Source organism: Catharus ustulatus, chromosome 13 (assembly GCF_009819885.2).
Source record: "Catharus ustulatus isolate bCatUst1 chromosome 13, bCatUst1.pri.v2, whole genome shotgun sequence".
Classification (NCBI taxonomy): domain Eukaryota; kingdom Metazoa; phylum Chordata; class Aves; order Passeriformes; family Turdidae; genus Catharus; species Catharus ustulatus.
Window position 1 is genome coordinate 20,637,078 of NC_046233.1, and position 19,587 is coordinate 20,656,664.

The following is a 19,587-nucleotide window of genomic DNA, read 5'->3' on the forward strand; positions in this document are numbered from 1 at the left end:
CGGCACGGCACGGCACGGCACGGCGGCTGCCCCTGCGCCGCGGCAGCTCCGAGCCGGACGGGCCTGGAGGGATCACGGGAGGGACCGACGAAGCGCGCCTCTGAAGAGACTCCAGGCCCACTGCATGCAGTGGGAGGGACACAAAGCAACGGCTTGCTTCTGGGAGCCCACAGCCCTCTCCACATCTGCAGTGAGACACCGAAACCTCCTCATGTGCTTCAGGAGAGACCCCAGCACCCTGCACACCTTGGGAAAGAGCCCAAACCCCCTGCATGCCTCACATAGGATTCCAGATCCCTTGCATGACTTACAGGGGACCGCAGTGCCCTCCATACCTCAGAGGGAACCTAAAACATCCCTGTGTATCTCACAAGGGACCCCAGCCCCCCCGTGCACCTTATGAGGGACTCCAAAGACCTCATGTGCCTTACGGGGAGCCCCAGCCCAGCTACACCAAATGTTTTGACCTGGAAATCAAGTGTGGTTGCAGCTGGGTTGTGCCTCTGGTACTGTTCATAAGACCCATTTGGCTGCGTGGCCTTTCCCTTTCCCTTTCCCTCCCCCCTTTCCCTCCCCCCTTTCCCTTCCCCCTTTCCCCCTTCCCTTCCCTTCCCTTCCCTTCCCTTCCCTTCCCTTCCCTTCCCTTCCCTTCCCTTCCCTTCCCTTCCCTTCCCTTCCCTTCCCTTCCCTTCCCTTCCCTTCCCTTCCCTTCCCTTCCCTTCCCTTCCCTTCCCTTCCCTTCCCTTCCCTTCCCTTCCCTTCCCTTCCCTTCCCTTCCCTTCCCTTCCCTTCCCTTCCCTTCCCTTCCCTTCCCTCCACAGCAGCCACGATTGGTGACAGTCCATCAGCTACAACCTATCAAGTATGTGTTGCTAAGGGAAGATCTCTGTTTTGCCTACTGACATTGCTTCTCAGGCTGTGACCCTGGAGATGCTCTCAATGGATTCCCTCTTTTGCTGGGCATGCCCCTGGAGGAGGTCCAGGCCCAGATGATGCCACTGAAGGAGATGTGCCCTCAGCCCCAGGGACGCTCAGCATGGGCTCCTCCAGCCCCTTCGGCCCCCCACCGCTGCTCACAGCAGCCCCTGCCTGGCTCCTGCCTGCCTGCACCGTGGGCATCCATGGCCGTTCCTGGACATGGAGCTCAGCCAGTGCTGGTGCCGTGTGTGCTTTGCTGGTGGTACCACCCGGACACTGGGCTGATATTTCCATCTCTTTATTGGCACAGAAGAATGGGCCATTGTCTACACTGCGGGGTGTGGTGGAGAGATGAACTTCAATGTTGTTTAGAGGGCAGGGCCAGTGGGCTTAGGGGCAGAGGAAGGGTGGTGTTGGTCTCTGCTGGGGCTGGAAAGTGCTGGGTTGGTGCTGGGGTCTCTAGAAGAACATAGGAATGAGATGGGACAGTGCAGAGGGAGATCAAAAAAGGGAGTGAAGGCAGCTTGGGGATATCCATGGGGAGAAGAGATGACAGTGGGATCTAGAGCATAATAGGAGGGGCCCTTGTAGATGGCCGATTTGGGGTCCTTTTCTCAGAGCTCTTGCAAGGGCTGCCCAGGCCCTTATTACGGTGAGAGAAGCTGCTCAAGCTGTCAGAGTCCGAGGTGTAGCCAACGTCTTTCTTCTGCTGTCCAGAGGTGCGACTGTGGAGAGAGGAGTGTCTGAGGCCCCAGCTGCCGGTGGCACACAGGGACCCTCCTGCACAGCAGGGCCCAGAGCTGACAAGGCTCCCCTGCACGGCTGGAGCTGCTGGCACACCTTGGCCCAGCTGGACAGCTGCCCCTCAAGGCCCCAGCGAGCAGGGGATGGCTCTGGGCAGGGTCCCTGGCCAGGAGTGGGCCCCAGAGCGCATCTGCCTTTCAAGGGCAATGTGATCCCCGCTCTTTCTCCTCCCTGCCTTGCTTTGCCTCTGTGTGCTGCTCCTGGGGCTGCTCTTGGGCACGCAGCCTCAGTGGGAGCCAGCACTGGCTGCAGCTCCAGTGGGCTCCCCAGGACAAGGCCCAGCAATTAAGAGGTCAATTAAAGCACTGGACAGCAGCAGAACCCTCAGCTGAGTTATGTGGACAATCCCTGACCAACCACAACTCCACAGCAGCCTCACTGGGAATGTTTCCTGTCTACAAGCAGCCATCAAATGAAGCTGTTTGAGGGGGAGAGCAACAAAACACTCACCGTTTTCTCTTCCAGCAATACCAGATTCCAGCACAACACAACAGGAAGACAAGTTCCCCACCAACCACAATGGCTATTAACTCCAGCAAACAGCGTGTTCCCTGACAGACACCGCTTCCAATGCCCTTCTGGGAATTGGGAACATGTGTTGAGTTGCCGGCTGCATCTGTGGGAGTAATGGGGAGTGTGTGTGTGAGCCTGTGCTGTGCTCCACTGCTGAGCTGGCAGCTCACTGGATACAGCCAGGATGTTCTCTGTTTCCCCCAGAGCTGCGGTCTGCAGGAACCTTGGCACCCTTTGGCACAGGCTGTGCCACCCAACAAAGCCCAGAAGGCCAGGAAAAGAGCCGGGGGCAGCGCAGCTGATTGGGCAGTCACTCCTTCCAGGGACCTGAGCCCAACCCATCCCTGAGCAGCTACTGCTGGCCCCAACTCTCCCTGCCCTGTGACAGCTCCTGGGGGAAGAGCTTCTGCCACACAGCCCTGCCGAGGGCTGAGCCTGGCACAGCAATTACCTCCTGTGCCTGTGCCAGACATTACTTTCCCTCCAGCAGTAGAGGCTGGCACTGAGCCACTGCTTCCTCTGGGAAGTTCCTCCTTCTGCATAGACTTTGGGTCCATCACTTGAGAAAGAAAAAGAGACAGCTGGGTCAGATGGTAACATTCCCCATTGGAGAGGTGCCATCTTCAGGTGGCAATGCTTGGCAAAGTCATAGGTAAAGATCAGGAAAATGCCCAGTGTCTTCAGGCTGACCAAAGGCCTTACTCCTCCAAACTTCCACCCCTCCTGATCTACCCTGAGACTGGAAAATTGCAGGGATCTCAGGGTGTGCATGGTCCATGGGGCAGTTTAGGCTCCCTGTCATCTGAGGTCAGATGCTTCCCTGCAGAGGCTGGGGAGAAGCTGCAGCCAGATCAGGCTGGGAAACAGCCCTGCAGGGCATGACAGCAGGTGCAGGGCAGTGAGGCTGCCATGGATCCCTTCCTCCTGTCCCTGGCATGGCGTGTCCAGATGCGCAGGGAAAGCCCCCAGCTGTTGAGGGTCAGCAGAAGGCTGAGGGAAATGCACGCACCTTGTCCCCCCTACACTTTCTTCTGTGTTTGTCTGAGGAATGCATTTGAGTAAATAGACTACCTGCCTGCAGTATTTTGGATCTTTCCTTTTGGAGGACTGTAAAAGAAACTACTTCCATTTCAGATGAATGGATCCCAAAAAAACAGTGCTCAGCCTGTGGGCATCAGCAGAGACACACCACTCACCCCTGTGATGAGAACTGGGCTTGTGTGCAGCATCCAGGCCAGGAGTTGGAGAAATCATCCCTGCAGACACACCTGTAACTCAACAGCCACAGAAGCTTCTGTCATCTCGGCTGCTGTGCATGGGCAGCACTGAGCTGCAGGAGCAGTGAGGGGATTGCACAGGGCGAGGGCACACACGTGCACGGCTCTGTCCTGGCAGATGGAGCCAAGCTCTGGGCTCTGAGCTGGCAGCTCCCCCAGGGGGAAAGGCCTTGACCTACCCTCACCATCTCCCAGAGGCTCATGCCCGAATGGTCTTTGAGAAACCCGATCATTTTCCCAAACACTTTCAGCTGCAAAGAAAGGCAGGACGGAATAGCTCCCAGGAGCTCTCACTGCAGGAGATCCTTGGGATGCCTGGGGCAGGCAAAGAAGCCACGAAATACATAGCCCCTGGCACAGCCCTGGGCCCTTCCCTTCCCTCTCAGCTCTTCTGTTTGGTTGCAGGGAGCACATGGAAGGAGACACTGGCATTGCACATGGGAAGAAGATTGAAAGCTAAATGTTCCTTCTTCCCACTGACAGCGATCCTGTAGGATCACTAAGCGCACCAGAAGAAAGCAGGGCAAGGTTTCTAGAAACCATCAACCTTGAGGTGATCTTAAGGGAAATGGCACATAAGTGAACTCTTGCCACGGTGACACTGACTATTCTGTCAGGAAAGGGTCATTGAGAACTTGCCTCCAGCATCCTCCAAGAATTTCAAGCCATATTCCAGCAGGGCTTCCAGATAATCCATGTCGCGATCCCACTCCAGAAGGGAGCACAGATGAGAACCATTTCCATATTGGACTGGGATCCCCTTCTGCCTTAGGGAACTGAGCACTGCAGGGGGGTTGGATAAGGCTGTGGGGCTTAGATGTGAATGGACATGGCCAAAGCTGCAGAGGGGCCTGGGGAGCTTTGAGCTGCCTCCCGGCCACTCTCCAGCCACTTTGCAGACCCTGTGCAACAGCTGTGGAGAGGAAACTGTGACAGCCCAGGGACCAATGATTGTTCTCTCTCTTGCACAGAGGAATCACTCCCTAAAGCCCTGGGGAAAACTGCAGCAGACAGTGCTAGAGCCGTACTTCTGTGCTTCCTGCCCTCCCTCCCTCCTACACGACTTTCCTCTCTCTCTCCTTTCCTCTTTTGCCATGGACTGCTCCACCAGCCCAAGGGCACAGAGTCAGGCCCTGTCAGGACACACTGGAGCCCTGCTCTCCCCCTCTGCTCTTTCCCCACCATGGGCACCCCTGACAGCCCCTCCCAGGTTTCGGGCAGTGTCTCCCACGGTGGGACCCCAGCAGGACTGCTCAGTACCCGAGTGGCCTGAGCCTGCTCGGGATAATTCCTCTGGACTCTGCCCGCACTGCCAAGCAGCAGAGACGGCAGCTCAAGGCTCAGCAGGGCTCAGGCCCAGAGACACAGCAATTACCTCCCGTGACTGTGCCTGGCATGGCCTCCCTTCCTGCAATGGAGATTCTGGGAAATGCTGCCTTCAGCACTGCCTCTGCATCCACATCTGGAGGAAGGAAAAGGGACAGCTGGATGAGATGGAACCATTCCCCACTGGGGAGGTGGCACATTTCAAGAGGCAATGCTTGTGAAAGACATTGATAAGGATCAGGAAAATGCCCAGGGTCTTCAGGCTGGGCCAGGGCCCTCCCCTTTGCAAACATCAGCCCCTTCTGATTGACCCCGAGTCCAGGAAGTTTCAGGGGATTTCAGGGTGTGCATTGCCTGTGGGGTAGTTTGGGCTCCTTGTAGGCTAATGCCAAAGCCTTCCTGCAGAAGCTGAGGCGAAGCTGCAGCCAGTCCTGGCTGAAAAACAGCACTGCAGGGTGTGACAGCAGCAGCAGGGCAGTGAGGCTGCCATGGATCCCTTCCCGCTGTGCCGGTCACGGTGTGTCCAGATGTGCAGAGAGAGCCCCCAGCTGCTGAGTGTGAGGAGAGGGCTGAGGGAAATGCACCCACCTTGTTTTCCCTGCAGCATTTCCTTTAGCATTTGCCTCATGACTTCAAATGGCCTCGGGGATTTCTTCTCTGCTGTATTTTTGGTCATTGCTGTTTGAGGACCGTAAAAAAAAGTAGTTCAATTTCAGATGAATGGATTCCACACAAGATGTCCGCAGCCTGTCACCTCATCAGGAACTCACTACTCACCCCTTCGGTGGGAACTGGGCTTGCCTGGAGCAATCAGCAAAGGAGGTGGAACAGTGTTCCCTGCAGACACACCTGTAATTCAACAGCCACAGAAGCTTCTGTCACCTGGTTCCTGCCAGGTTGTCAGTGATTCCTCCTTGGTGACACTGTGGGAACATACCTGCAGGAGGCTGCAAAGGCTTCAAACCTTTATGCAGCCAAGATAAAGGCGAAGCCTTTCTAGGAATCTCACCTTGAAAGGAGCACAAATCAGAACCAATTCCATGATAAGCTGGGAACCCCTTCTGCATTAGGGGGCTGGGAATGGTAAGGGGGTCAAGTATGGCTGTGGAAGCCAGATGAATGGATGTGGCCAAAGCTGCACAGGGCGCTGGGGAGCTCTATGGTGGCTGTGGTCACTCTCCACCCACTTGCAGTCCCTGTGCCACACCCATGGAAGGGTGGCTAGACCAGCCCAAAGGAACTGGGTCTCTCACTGGTGCACAGAGGAAAAAATCATAATATCCCTGGGGAAAACTGCAGCAGAAAGTGCCACAACCATGACCTCCCAACCTGTACCGACTTCTGGGCTCCACCAGCCCAAGAGGACAGAGTCAGGCCCTGTCAGGACACACTGGAGCCCTGCTCTCCCCCTCTGCTCTTTCCCCACCATGGGTACCCCTTGCAGCCCCTCCCAGGTTTCGGGCAGTGTCTCCCACGGTGGGACCCCAGCAGGACTGCTCAGTACCCAAGTGGCCTGAGCCTACTCGGGATAATTCCTCTGGACTCTGCCCGTCTTGTCTGGGCTGTGCCCACACTGCCAAGCAACAGAGACAGCAGCTCAAGGCTCAGCAGGGCTCAGGCCCAGAGGCACAGCAATTACCTCCTGTGACTGTGCCTGGCATGGCCTCCCTTCCTGCAATGGGTCTGGCACAGAACTACTGCTTCCTCTAGTAAACTGTCCCAGGCTGGTCCCTTCTCCAAACAACCCCTACACCTGAACTACCCTGAGACCAGGAAATTGCAGGGATCTATGGGTGTGCCATGCCTGACCCATGGGGCTGTTTGGGCTCCCTGTCAGCCGATGTCCAAGGCCTTCCTGCCAGGTCAGGATGAGGAAGAGCTGCAGCCAGGCCAGGCTGGGAAACAGCCCTGCAGGGTGTGACAGCAGCAGCAGGGCAGCGAGGCTGCCATGGATCCCTTCCCGCCGTGCCAGGCACGGTGTGTCCAGATGTGCAGAGAAAGCCCAGAGCTACTGAGTGTCAGGAGAAGGCTGAGGGAAATGCACCCACCTTGTTTTCCCTGCAGCATTTCCTTCAGTATTTGCCGCGTGACTTCGGCTGGTTCCAGGGATTTCTTGTCTGCTGAGTCTTGGATCTTTCCCATTGGAGGACCTCAGAGCAAAGTATTTCCATTTCCCAGGAGTGGATCCCCCAAAAGCAGTGCTCAGCAGGGACACACTACTCACCCCTGCGATGGGAGCTGGGCTTACCTCCAGCATGCAGGCCAGGAGTCGGAGAAATCGTCCCTGAAGACACACCTGTAACTCAACAGCCATAGAATGTTTTGTCATCTCTGCTGCTGTGCATGGGCAGCACTGAGCTGCAGGAGCAGTGAGGGGATTGCACAGGACGAGGGCACACACGTGCACGGCTCTGTCCTGGCACCTGCAGCAATGCCCTCCTGGCTGAGCTTTGGGCTCTGAGCTGGCAGCTCCCCAAGAAGAAAAGGCCTTGACCTACCCTCACCATTTTCCTCAGGCTCAGTCCTGGATGTGGGTTGGAACGCAAGATCACCTTCCCCAGCGGGTTCAGCTGCAAAGAAAGGCAATGATAGAACAGCTCCCAGCACTGCAGGAGATCCTCAGGCTGCCGGGGGCCAGCAAAGGAGCCAGGAAAAGCACAGCCCAGGAGCACAGCCCTGGGCCCTTCCCGTCCCTCTCTGCTTTTCTGTTTGGCAGCAGGGAGCACATGGAAGGAGACACTGGCATTGCACATGGGAAGAAGATTGACAGCTAAATGTTCCTTCTTCCCACTGACAGCGATCCTGTGGAATGACCCAGGGCACCAGAAGGGAGCAAGGCAAGGATTCCAGAAGGCATCAGTGCTGTGTTAACCTCAACAAAAGTTTCATGAATGAGCTTTTGGCAGCTTGACTGATTATTCTGTCAGTAAAAAGGGAAATTCAAAACTTGCCTTGAGCATTCTCCAAGATTTTCAAAGTGTCATTCAGCAGCACTTCCAAATAATCCAAACTGTGTGCCAAATCTGGAAGGGAGCACAGAGCAGAATCATTTCCATGCTGTGCAGGGATCTCCTTCTGCCTTAGTAAATTGGGCACTAAAAGGAGTCAGGGAACACTGTGGGGGCCAGATATGAATGGGAATGGCCTAAGCTGCAGAGGGGCCTGGTGGGGAGACTTTGGGCTGGCTCCTGCTCACACTCCACACTCTTTACAGATGCTGTGCCACATCCCCGGAGAGGAAACTGAGGCAGCGCAGGGCCCCTGTGGGTTCTCTCTCTCCCACAGAGGAAAGCCCCCCTAAAGCCCGATGCAAAACCATCCCACCATCCCCAATGATTCCTGTGGAGAAGGGAGCGCTGTCCTAGGAAAGAGGAACCAGGCTGCCAGCTCACCTGGTCCCTGTGCTCGCCATCGAGCTGCCTGGGCAGCCCTGGCAGGCAGGGCCACTGCCAGGAGGAGCAGGAGGAAGAGGCGCAGAGCAAGGGCCATGGTGCCTTGCCCTCTGCCAGTACTGGAGATCTTGCTGTTACTGCTGTCTTGACACAGCTGTCCCAATGTCAGCACCACTGCCACTTGCGCCACTGCTGCAGTTGTGGTCAGGGACTGACTGGTCGGTGGCTGTGGTGCTGTGCAACCACGGGACTCTGGCACCTCTGTGACCTCAGAGCCTGCTGTGACCTCAGTGTGCTGTCACCCCAGAACCTGCTGTGACCTCACGACCCTAGCTGTACCCCCTGAGCATACCCTAATCTGTACGAATGGGCTGCCCTGATTGGAAATGTTTTGCTTCATCAATGGGCCATTGCTTAGCAAAACCTTTGTTTTGCCTGCTGACATTGCTGGTCAGGCTGTGTCCCTGGAAATGCTCTTGATGGCTTCCTGTAGCAATGGGGCACAAAGAGACACGTACCCATTTCTGCATCCAATGAGAATTGCTTTATTATAGAAATCACCCCCCATTTATACCTTTAAGCTCAACCAGACAACACAAAAACTTAGCAGGAGATGGGCACCCATTGGTTGGCTCAGCTGCAGTCTATCTACGCGTCTTTTCCCCCAGACTGCTTCCCATTCGTATGCTGTCCTTGTGTTCCTCCTCATAACTGCCTCTCACCCCCAGCAAACTTCCAACCCTCCAGCCTGCCCCTGAGCCTTCCCCACAGGGCCTTCTGGTGAGCATAGCCCTTAAGAACTTTAACAATTATAATCCCATATCCCACAGCTTCCCCATTTTGCTGGGCATGCCCCTGGAGGAGGTCCAGGCCCAGATGATGCCACTGAAGGAGATGTGCCCTCAGCCCAGGGAAGCTCAGCATGGGCTCCCCCAGCCCCTTTCGGTCCCCGCCGCTGCTCACAGCAGCCCCTGCCTGGCTCCTGCCTGCCTGCACCGTGGGCATCCATGGCCGTTCCTGGACATGGAGCTCAGCCAGTGCTGGTGCCGTGTGGGCTTTGCTGGTGGTACCACCCGGACACTGGGCTGATATTTCCATCTCTTTATTGGCACAGAAGAATGGGCCATTGTCTACACTGCAGGGTGTGGTGGAGAGGTCAACTTCAATGTTGTTTAGAGGGCAGGACCAGTGGGCTTAGGGGCAGAGGAAGGGTGGTGTTGGTCTCTGCTGGGGCTGGAAAGTGCTGGGTTGGTGCTGGGGTCTCTAGAAGAGCATGGGAATGGGCTGGGACAGTGCAGAGGGAGATCAAAAAAGGGAGTGAAGGCAGCTTGGGGATATCCATGGGGAGAAGAGATGACAGTGGGATCTAGAAGATAATAGAAGGGGCCATCGCAGATGGCCGATTTGGGGTCCTCTTCTCAGAGCTCTTGCGAGGGCTGTTGCGAGAGAAGCTGCTCAAGCTGTCAGAGTCTGAGATGTAGCCAGCGTATTTCATCTGCTGTCCAGAGGTGCGACTGTGGAGAGAGGAGTGTCTGAGGCCCCAGCTGCCGGTGGCACACAGGGACCCTCCTGCACAGCAGGGCCCAGAGCTGACAAGGCTCCCCTGCACGGCTGGAGCTGCTGGCACACCTTGGCCCAGCTGGACAGCTGCCCCTCAAGGCCCCAGCGAGCAGGGGATGGCTCTGGGCAGGGTCCCTGGCCAGGAGTGGGCCCCAGAGCGCATCTGCCTTTCAAGGGCAATGTGGTCCCTGCTCTTTCTCCTCCCCACCTTGCTTTGCCTCTGTGTGCTGCTCCTGGGGCTGCTCTTGGGCATGCAGCCTCAGTGGGAGCCAGAACTGGCTGCAGCTCCAGTGGGCTCCCCAGGACAAGGCCCAGCAATTAAGAGGTCAATTAAAGCACTGGACAGCAGCAGAACCCTCAGCTGAGTTATGTGGACAATCCCTGACCAACCACAACTCCACAGCAGCCTCACTGGGAATGTTTCCTGTCTACAAGCAGCCATCAAATGAAGCTGTTTGAGGGGGAGAGCAACAAAACACTCACCGTTTTCTCTTCCAGCAATACCAGATTCCAGCACAACACAACAAGACGACAAGCTCCCCAGCAGCTGCAATGGCCATTAACTCCAGCAAACAGCGTGTTCCCTGACAGACACCGCTTCCAATGCCCTTCTGGGAATCGGGAACACGTGTTGAGGCTGCATCTGTGGGAGCAATGGGGAGTGTGAGCCTGTGCTGTGCTCCACCGCTGAGCTGGCAGCTCACTGGATACAGCCAGGACATTCTCTGTTTCTCCCAGAGCTGGGGCCTGCAGGGACCTTGGCACCCTTTGGCACAGGCTGTGCCACCCAACAATGCCCAGAAGGCAGGGAACAGAGCCCCAGGGCAGCACAGCTGATTGGGCAGTCGCTCCTTCCAGGGACCTGAGCCCAAACCCATCCCTGAGCAGCCACTGCCAGCCCCAACTCTCCCTGCCTTGTGACAGCTCCCCCAGCCCAAGGGAACAGCGTCAGGCCCTGTCAGGACCCAGTGCAGCCCCTGTCCTGTCGGGAGCCAGGGCTGGCTGTGGCCCTGGGCTCACAGCAGAGCTCCTGGTTTGGGCTGCTCCTGTGCCTTGGGCCTCTGGGCACCGAGGGCAGCTCTGGCAGCAGCTGCTGCAGGAGGGACCTTGGTGCACCAGTCCCGCTTCCCAGGGGCTGGAAATGAGATCCAGAGGCCTTGAAGCTGAGGCACCTCCAGCTGTGAATGGTGCTGGGCTATGCAAGGGCAGGACCTGGGGGAAGAGCTGCTGCCACACAGCCCTGCCAAGGGCTGAGCCTGGCAGAGCAATTACCTCCTGTGCCTGGCATGGCTTTCCCTCCAGCAGTAGAGGCTGGCACCGAGACACTGGGAAGTGCCTCCTTCTCCACAGACTTTGCGCCCATCACTTGACAAAGGAAAAGGGACAGCAGGATGAGATGGAAACATTCCTCATTGGAGTGGGGGTATATTCTGCTGGAAATACTTGGCAAAGTTACATGTAACGATCAGGAAAATGCCCAGGGCCATCAGGTGGCACAGAGCGCTCCCTCCTCCAAACTGCAGCCCCTCCTGATCTACCCTGAGACTGGAAAATTGCAGGGATCTCGGAGTGTGCATGGTCTATCGAGCACTTTGGGTTCCCTGACAGCTGATGCCCAAGGCATTCCTGCAGAGGCTGAGGAGAAGCTGCAGCCAGGCCAGGTTGGGAAACAGCCCTGCAGGGTATGACAGCAGGAGCGGGGAAGCGAGGCTGCCATGGATCCCTTCCTGCTGTGCCAGGCACGGTGTGTCCAGATGTGCAGAGAAAGCCCAGAGCTACTGACTGTCAGGAGAGGGCTGAGGGAAATGCACCCACATTGTTTTCCCTGCAGCATTTCCTTCAGCATTTGATCTGTGGCTTCAGGTGGTTCTAGGGTTTTCTTGTTTGCTCTGTCTCGGATCTTTCCTGTTGGAGGACCTTAAAGAAAGTAGTTCCCTTTCCCAGGAGTGGATCCCCCAAAAGCCATGCTCAGCCTGTGGGCTCAGCAGGAACACACTACTCACCCTTGCGATGGGAACTGGGCTTGCGTGTACCAATCAGAAAGGGAGCTGTAAAAGTGATCCCTGCAGACACATTTAATTCAACAGTCACAGGAGCTTCTGTCTCCTGGTTCCTGCCAGGTTGTCAAAGACTATTTCAGGTGAGACAGTGGGAACATACCTGGAGGAGGCTCCAAGGGCTTCAGACCTTTATGCAGCCAAGCTAATGGAGAAGCCTTCCTAGGAGCCTGACCTAGAAGGGAGCACAGATCAGAACCATTTGCATGGTGTGCTGGGAGCCCCTTCTGCATTAGGGAGCTGGGCACTGCAAGGGGTCAGCTAATGCTGTGGGAGTCAGATGTGAATGGACATGGCCAAAGCTGCAGAGGGGCCTGGGGAGCTCTGGGCTGGCTCTGGTCACTCTCCACACTCTTTGCAAGCCCCGTGCAATATCTCTGGAGGGGCAGCTGGACAAGCCTACTGCTCGTTGGGACTCTCTCCATTCATTCCTGCAACAGAGTCTGGCACAGATCCAGTCTTTGGCATGCCAGCCACTCCCAGGTTTTGGGACACGTCACCCACACAGGGACCCCAGCAGGACTGCTCAGTACTCGAGTGACCGCAGCCTGCTTGGGATAATTCTTCTGGGCTGTGCTGGTCTTATCTGGGCTGTTCTCGCACTGCCAAGCAGCAGAGGTGCCAGCTCAAGGTCCAGAGTAGAGCTCAGACCCAGAGGCACAGCAATTACCTCCTGTGACTGTGTCTGTCATGGCCTCCCTTCCTGCAGCAGAGGTTGGCACAGAACCACTGCTTCCTCTGGGAAATGCTCCCTTCTGCACACCCTCTGCTTTCCTTTCTGGAGAAAGGAAAAGAGACGCCTGGATGAGATGGAAATCTTCCCCACTGGCATCTGTAGGAGGCAGTGGTGGTGAAAGTCATGAATAGGCACTGAGCTTTGAGCAGTGAGGGGATTGCACAGGACGAGGGCACACACGTGCACGGCTCTGTCCTGGCACCTGCAGCAATGCCCTCCTGGCTGAGCTTTGGGTTCTAGGCTGGCAGCTCCCCAAGAAGAAAAGGCCTTGACCTACCCTCACCATTTTCCTCAGGCTCAGTCCTGGATGTGGGTTGGGACTCAGGATTACCTTCCTCAGCAGGTACAGCTGCAAAGAAAGACAATGATAGAACAGCTCCCAACACTGCAGGAGATCCTCAGGCTGCCGGGGGCCAGCAAAGGAGTCAGGAAAAGCACAGCCCTGGAGCACAGTCCTGGGCCCTTCCCTTCCCTCTCTGCTTTTCTGTTTGGCAGCAGGGAGCACATGGAAGGAGACACTGGCATTGCACATGGGAAGAAGATTGACAGCTAAATGTTCCTTCCTCCCACTGACAGCGATCCTGTAGGATCACCGAGGGCACCAGAAGGGAGCAGGGCAAGGTTTCTAGAAACCATCAACCTTGAGGTGATCTTAAGGGAAATGGCACGTAAGTGAACTCTTGCCACGGGGACATGCCTATTCTGTCAGGAAAGGGTCATTGAGAACTTGCCTCCAGCATCCTCCAAGAATTTCAAGCCATATTCCAGCAGGTCTTCCAGATAATCCATGTCGCGATCCCAATCTAGAAGGGAGCACAGATCAGAAGCATTTCCATGGTGTGCTGGGATCCCCTTCTGCCTTAGGGAGCTGGGCACTGCAGGGGGGTCGGGTAAGGCTGTGGGGCTTAGATGTGAATGGACATGGCCAAAGCTGCAGAGGGGCCTGGGGAGCTTTGAGCTGCCTCCCGGCCACTCTCCAGCCACTTTGCAGACCCTGTGCAACAGCTGTGGAGAGGAAACTGAGGCAGCCCAAGGGTCCACTGAGTGTTTGCTCTCTTGCACAGAGGAATCACTCCCTAAAGTCCTGGGGAAAAGCTGCAGCAGGCAGTGCTACAGCCATGCCTCTGTCCTTCCTGCCCTCCCTCCCTCCTACACGACTTTCCTCTCTCTCTCCTTTCCTCTTTTGCCATGGACTGCTCCACCAGCCCAAGGGCACAGAGTCAGGCCCTGTCAGGACACACTGGAGCCCTGCTCTCCCCCTCTGCTCTTTCCCCACCATGGGCACCCCTGGCAGCCCCTCCCAGGTTTCGGGCAGGGTCTCCCACGGTGGGACCCCAGCAGGACTGCTCAGTACCCGAGTGGCCTGAGCCTGCTCGGGATAATTCCTCTGGACTCTGCCCGTCTTGTCTGGGCTGTGCCCGCACTGCCAAGCAGCAGAGACGGCAGCTCAAGGCTCAGCAGGGCTCAGGCCCAGAGGCACAGTAATTACCTCCCGTGACTGTGCCTGGCATGGCCTCCCTTCCTGCAATGGAGACTCCGGGAAATGCCACCTTCAGCACCGCCTCTCCATCCACATCTAGAGGAAGGAAAAGGGACAGCTGGATGAGATGGAACCATTCCCTACTGCGGAGGTGGCACATTTCAAGAGGCAATGCTTGTGAAAGACATTGATAAGGATCAGGAAAATGCCCAGGCTCTTCAGAGTGGGCCAGGGCCCTCCCCTTTGCAAACATCAGCCCTTTCTGATTGACCCCGAGTCCAGGAAGTTTCAGGGGATTTCAGGGTGTGCATTGCCTGTGGGGTAGTTTGGGCTCGTTGTTAGCTGATGCCAAATGCCTTCCTGCAAAGGTTGGGCAGAAGCTGCAGCCAGGCCAGGCTGGGAAACAGCACTGCAGGGTGTGATAGCAGGAGCGGGGCAGCGAGTCTGCCATGGATCCCTTCCTGCTGTGCCGGGCACGGTGTGTCCAGATGTGCAGAGAGAGCCCCCAGCTGCTGAGTGTCAGGAGAGGGCTGAGGGAAATGCACCCACCTTGTTTTCCCTGCAGCATTTCCTTTAGCATTTGCCTCATGACTTCCAATGGCCTCGGGGATTTCTTGTCTGTCGAGTGTTTGGTCATTTCTGTTGGAGCACCTTAAAGAAAGTTGTTCCATTTTACAGGAGTGGATCCCACAAAAGCACTGTTTAGTCTATCGGTTCAGCATATATACACTACTCACCCCTGAGATGGCTGCTGGGCTTGTGTGAAGTACCCAGCATGGAAGCTGGAGAAGTCCTTCTTGCAGAAACACCTGTAATTCAACAGCCCCAGAATCTTCTGACACCTGGTTCTTGCCAGGTTGTCAATAATTATTCCTTGGTGGGATGCTGAGAACATACCTGCAGGAGGTACTGAGGGCTTCAAAACTTGATACTGCCAGTCAAAGGGAGGAACTTTCCGAGCCACCCCATCTAGAAGCGAATAACGATGAGAACAGTTTCCAGTGTGCACCAGGGCTGGCAGTGGCCCTGGCCTCACAGCAGAGCTCCTGGTCAGGGCGGCTCCTGTGCCTTGGGGCTCATGGCACACAGGGAGCAGCGGCAGCGGGAGGGACCTTGGTGCACCAGTCCCATTTCCCAGGGGCTGGGAAGGAGCTCCAGAGGCCTTGAAGCTGAGGCACCTCCAGCTTTGGATGGCGCTGGGCTGTGCAAGAGATGGACCTGGGGGAAGAGCTGCTGCCACACAGCCCTGCAGAGGGCTGAGCCTGGCACAGTAATTTCCTCCTGTGCCTGGCATGGCTTTCCCTCCAGGAGTAGAGGCTGGCACAGAGCCACTGCTTCCTCTGGGAAGTGCCTCATTCTGCATAGACTTTGGGTCCATCACTTGAGAAAGGACAATGGACAGCAGGATCAGATGGAAACAGTCCTCATTGGAGTGGGGGCATATTCAGCAGGCAATGCATGGCAATGTTACAGGTAAAGATCAGGAAAATGCCCAGGGTCTTCAGGTTGGCCATAGCACTCCCTCTTCGAAAATGCCACCTCTCCTAATCTACCCTGAGTCTGGGAAATTGCAGGGATCTCAGGGTGTTCATGGCCCTGGGGCTTCCTAGGTTCCCTGTCAGCTGATGCCCAAGGCCTTCCTGCCAGGCCAGGATGAAGAGAAGGTGCAGCCAGGCAAGGCTGGGAAACAGCCCTGCAGGGCACGACAGCAGGAGCGGGGAAGCGAGACTGCCATGGATCCCTTCCTACTGTGCCAGGCACAGCGTGTCCAGATGTGCAGAGAAAGCCCCCGACTGCTGAGTCTCAGGAGAGGACTGAGTGAAATGCACCCACATTGTTTTCCCTGCAGCATTTCCTTCAGCATTTGCCGTGTGGCTATAGGTGGTTCCGTGGTCTTCTTGTTTACTGTGTCTCGGATCTTTCCTGTTGGAGGACCTTAAAGAAAGTAGTTCCCTTTCCCAGGAGTGGATCCCCCAAAAGCCATGCTCAGCCTGTGGGCTCAGCAGGAACACACTACTCACCCTTGCGATGGGAACTGGGCTTGCGTGTACCAATCAGAAAGGGAGCTGTAAAAGTGATCCCTGCAGACACATTTAATTCAATAGTCACAGAAGCTTCTGTCTCCTGGTTCCTGCCAGGTTGTCAAAGACTATTTCAGGTGAGACAGTGGGAACATACCTGGAGGAGGCTCCAAGGGCTTCAGACCTTTATGCAGCCAAGCTAATGGAGAAGCCTTCCTAGGAGCCTGACCTAGATGGGAGCACAGATCAGAACCATTTGCATGGTGTGCTGGGAGCCCCTTCTGCATTAGGGAGCTGGGCACTGCAAGGGGTCAGCTAATGCTGTGGGAGTCAGATGTGAATGGACATGGCCAAAGCTGCAGAGGGGCCTGGGGAGCTCTGGGCTGGCTCTGGTCACTCTCCACACTCTTTGCAAACCCTGTGCAATATCTCTGGAGGGGCAACTGGACAAGCCTAGGGCTCGTTGGGACTCTCTCCATTCCATCCTGCAACAGAGTCTGGCACAGATCCAGTCTTTGGCATGCCAGCCACTCCCAGGTTTTGGGACATGTCACCCACACAGGGACCCCTGTAGGACTGCTCAGTACCCGAGTGACCACAGCCTGCTTGGGATAATTCCTCTGGGCTCTGCTGGTCTTATCTGGGCTGTTCTCGCCCTGTCAAGCAGCAGAGGCGCCAGCTCAAGGTCCAGAGCAGAGCTCAGGCCCAGAGGCACAGCAATTACCTCCTGTGACTGTGTCTGTCATGGCCTCCCTTCCTGCAGCAGAGGTTGGCACAGGACCACTGCTTCCTCTGGGAAATGCTCCCTTCTTCACAGCCTCTGCTTTCCTTTCTGGAGAAGGGAAAAGAGACACCTGGATGAGATGGAACTCTTCCCCACTGGCATCTTTAGGAGGCAGTGGTGGCGAAAGTCATGAATAGGCACTGAGCTGCAGGAGCAGTGAGGGGATTGCACAGGGCGAGGGCACACACGTGCAAAGCTCTGTCCTGGCACCTGCAGCAATGCCCTCCTGGCTGAGCTTTGGGTTCTAGGCTGGCAGCTCCCCAAGAAGAAAAGGCCTTGACCTACCCTCACCATTTTCCTCAGGCTCAGTCCTGGATGTGGGTTGGGACTCAGGATTACCTTCCTCAGCAGGTACAGCTGCAAAGAAAGGCAATGATAGAACAGCTCCCAGCACTGCAGGAGATCCTCAGGCTGCCGGGGGCCAGCAAAGGAGCCAGGAAAAGCACAGTCCTGGAGCACATGCCCCTGGGCCCTTCCCTTCCCTCTCTGCTTTTCTGTTTGGCAGCAGGGAGCACATGGAAGGAGACACTGGCATTGCACATGGGTAGAAGATTGACAGCTAAATGTTCCTTCCTCCCACTGACAGCGATACTGTGGGATCACCGAGGGCGCCAGAAGGGAGCAGGGCAAGGTTTCTAGAAACCATCAACCTTGAGGTGATCTTAAGGGAAATGGCACATAAGTGAACTCTTGCCACAGGGACATGCCTATTCTGTCAGGAAAGGGTCATTGAGAACTTGCCTCCAGCATCCTCCAAGAATTTCAAGCCATATTCCAGCAGGGCTTCCAGATTATCCATGTCGCGATCCCAATCTAGAAGGGAGCACAGATCAGAAGCATTTCCATGGTGTGCTGGGATTCCCTTCTGCCTTAGGGAGCTGGGCACTGCAGGGGGGTCGGGTAAGGCTGTGGGGCTTAGATGTGAATGGACATGGCCAAAGCTGCAGAGGGGCCTGGGGAGCTTTGAGTTGCCTCCCGGCCACTCTCCAGCCACTTTGCAGACCCTGTGCAACAGCTGTGGAGAGGAAACTGTGACAGCCCAGGGACCAATGATTGTTCTCTCTCTTGCACAGAGGAATCACTCCCTAAAGCCCTGGGGAAAACTGCAGCAGATAGTGCTAGAGCCGTACTTCTGTGCTTCCTGCCCTCCCTCCCTCCTACACGACTTTCCTCCCTCTCTCCTTTCCTCTTTTGCCATGGACTGTTCCAGCAGCCCAAGGGCACAGAGTCAGGCCCTGTCAGGACACACTGGAGCCCTGCTCTCCCCCTCTGCTCTTTCCCCACCATGGGCACCCCTGGCAGCCCCTCCCAGGTCTTGTGCAGTGTCTCCCACAGTGGGACCCCAGCAGGACTGCTCAGTACCCAAGTGGCCGAAGCATGCTTGGGATAATTCCTCTGGACTCTGCCCGTCTTGTCTGGGCTGTGTCCGCACTGCCAAGCAGCAGAGAGGGCAGCTCAAGGCTCAGCAGGGCTCAGGCCCAGAGGCACAGCAATTACCTCCTGTGACTGTGCCTGGCATGGCCTCCCTACCTGCAATGGAGACTCCGGGAAATGCCACCTTCAGCACCGCCTCTCCATCCACATCTGGAGGAAGGAAAAGGGACAGCTGGATGAGATGGAACCATTCCCTACTGCGGAGGTGGCACATTTCAAGAGGCAATGCTTGTGAAAGACATTGATAAGGATCAGGAAAATGCCCAGGCTCTTCAGAGTGGGCCAGGGCCCTCCCCTTTGCAAACATCAGCCCTTTCTGATTGACCCCGAGTCCAGGAAGTTTCAGGGGATTTCAGGGTGTGCATTGCCTGTGGGGTAGTTCGGGCTCGTTGTTAGCTGATGCCAAATGCCTTCCTGCAAAGGTTGGGCAGAAGCTGCAGCCAGGCCAGGCTGGGAAACAGCACTGCAGGGTGTGATAGCAGGAGCGGGGCAGCGAGTCTGCCATGGATCCTTTCCTGCTGTGCCGGGCACGGTGTGTCCAGATGTGCAGAGAGAGCCCCCAGCTGCTGAGTGTCAGGAGTAGGCTGAGGGAAATGCACCCACCTTGTTTTCCCTGCAGCATTTCCTTTAGCATTTGCCTCATGACTTCCAATGGCCTCGGGGATTTCTTGTCTGTCGAGTGTTTGGTCATTTCTGTTGGAGCACCTTAAAGAAAGTTGTTCCATTTTACAGGAGTGGATCCCACAAAAGCACTGTTTAGTCTATCGGTTCAGCATATATACACTACTCACCCCTGAGATGGCTGATGGGTTTGTATGCAGTATCCAGCACGGAAGCTGGAGAAGTCCTTCTTGCAGAAACACCTGTAATTCAACAGCCCCAGAATCTTCTGACACCTGATACTTGCCAGGTTGCCAATAATTATTCCTTGGTGGGATGCTGAGAACATACCTGCAGGAGGTAGTAAGGGCTTCAAAACTTTATAATGCCAGTCAAAGGGAGGAACTTTCCGAGCAACCCCATCTAGAAGCGAATAACGATGAGAACAGTTTCCAGTGTGCACCAGGGCTGGCTGTGGCCCTGGGCTTACAGCAGAGCTCCTGGTCAGGGCGGCTCCTGTGCCTTGGGGCTCATGGCACACAGGGAGCAGCGGCAGCGGGAGGGACCTTGGTGCACCAGTCCCATTTCCCAGGGGCTGGGAAGGAGCTCCAGAGGCCTTGAAGCTGAGGCACCTCCAGCTTTGGGTGCCGCTGGGCTGTGCAAGGGATGGACCTGGGGGAAGAGC

General features: G+C 56.2%; 2 protein-coding genes across 2 annotated transcripts in view; both read right to left on the reverse strand.

Moving 5' to 3' along the window:
• Positions 1–1,200: 1,200 nt before the first annotated feature.
• On the reverse strand, positions 1,201–4,209 carry LOC117002583. Its single transcript, XM_033071865.1, has 6 exons — positions 4,152–4,209; positions 3,692–3,763; positions 3,432–3,503; positions 2,687–2,794; positions 2,173–2,338; positions 1,201–1,643 (listed from the first exon to the last, which is right to left on the reverse strand). Exons 1-6 carry the CDS (start codon positions 4,207–4,209, stop codon positions 1,481–1,483), a joined length of 639 nt encoding a protein of 212 aa, XP_032927756.1. The 3' UTR covers positions 1,201–1,480.
• A 116-nt stretch (positions 4,210–4,325) lies between these two features.
• Positions 4,326–19,587, reverse strand: part of LOC117002584 — a 33,004-nt gene continuing 17,742 nt past the window's right edge. The window contains exons 11-24 of the mRNA XM_033071866.1: positions 16,085–16,144; positions 15,897–15,998; positions 14,961–15,032; positions 14,801–14,872; positions 14,613–14,714; positions 14,073–14,159; positions 13,315–13,386; positions 7,343–7,408; positions 7,087–7,134; positions 6,887–6,988; positions 5,616–5,687; positions 5,427–5,516; positions 4,888–4,974; positions 4,326–4,414 (exon numbers count right to left, since the gene is read on the reverse strand). Of these exons, the coding sequence (XP_032927757.1) occupies positions 4,326–4,414; positions 4,888–4,974; positions 5,427–5,516; positions 5,616–5,687; positions 6,887–6,988; positions 7,087–7,134; positions 7,343–7,408; positions 13,315–13,386; positions 14,073–14,159; positions 14,613–14,714; positions 14,801–14,872; positions 14,961–15,032; positions 15,897–15,998; positions 16,085–16,144 (1,121 nt within the window). The remainder of the gene's footprint in view (positions 4,415–4,887; positions 4,975–5,426; positions 5,517–5,615; positions 5,688–6,886; positions 6,989–7,086; positions 7,135–7,342; positions 7,409–13,314; positions 13,387–14,072; positions 14,160–14,612; positions 14,715–14,800; positions 14,873–14,960; positions 15,033–15,896; positions 15,999–16,084; positions 16,145–19,587) is intronic.

Bases quoted from the DNA above. Each gene is read 5' to 3' on its own strand.
- LOC117002583 (XM_033071865.1), bottom strand. From the start codon at position 4,209: ATGGATTATCTGGAAGCCCTGCTGGAATATGGCTTGAAATTCTTGGAG. The intron at 2,339-2,686 runs GTAATTGCTGTG...TTACTCCCACAG, and splicing joins GTCTGGCACAGGCACAGGAG to ATGCAGCCGGCAACTCAACA. The intron at 1,644-2,172 runs GTGAGTGTTTTG...CTCTCTCCACAG, and splicing joins TATTGCTGGAAGAGAAAACG to TCGCACCTCTGGACAGCAGA.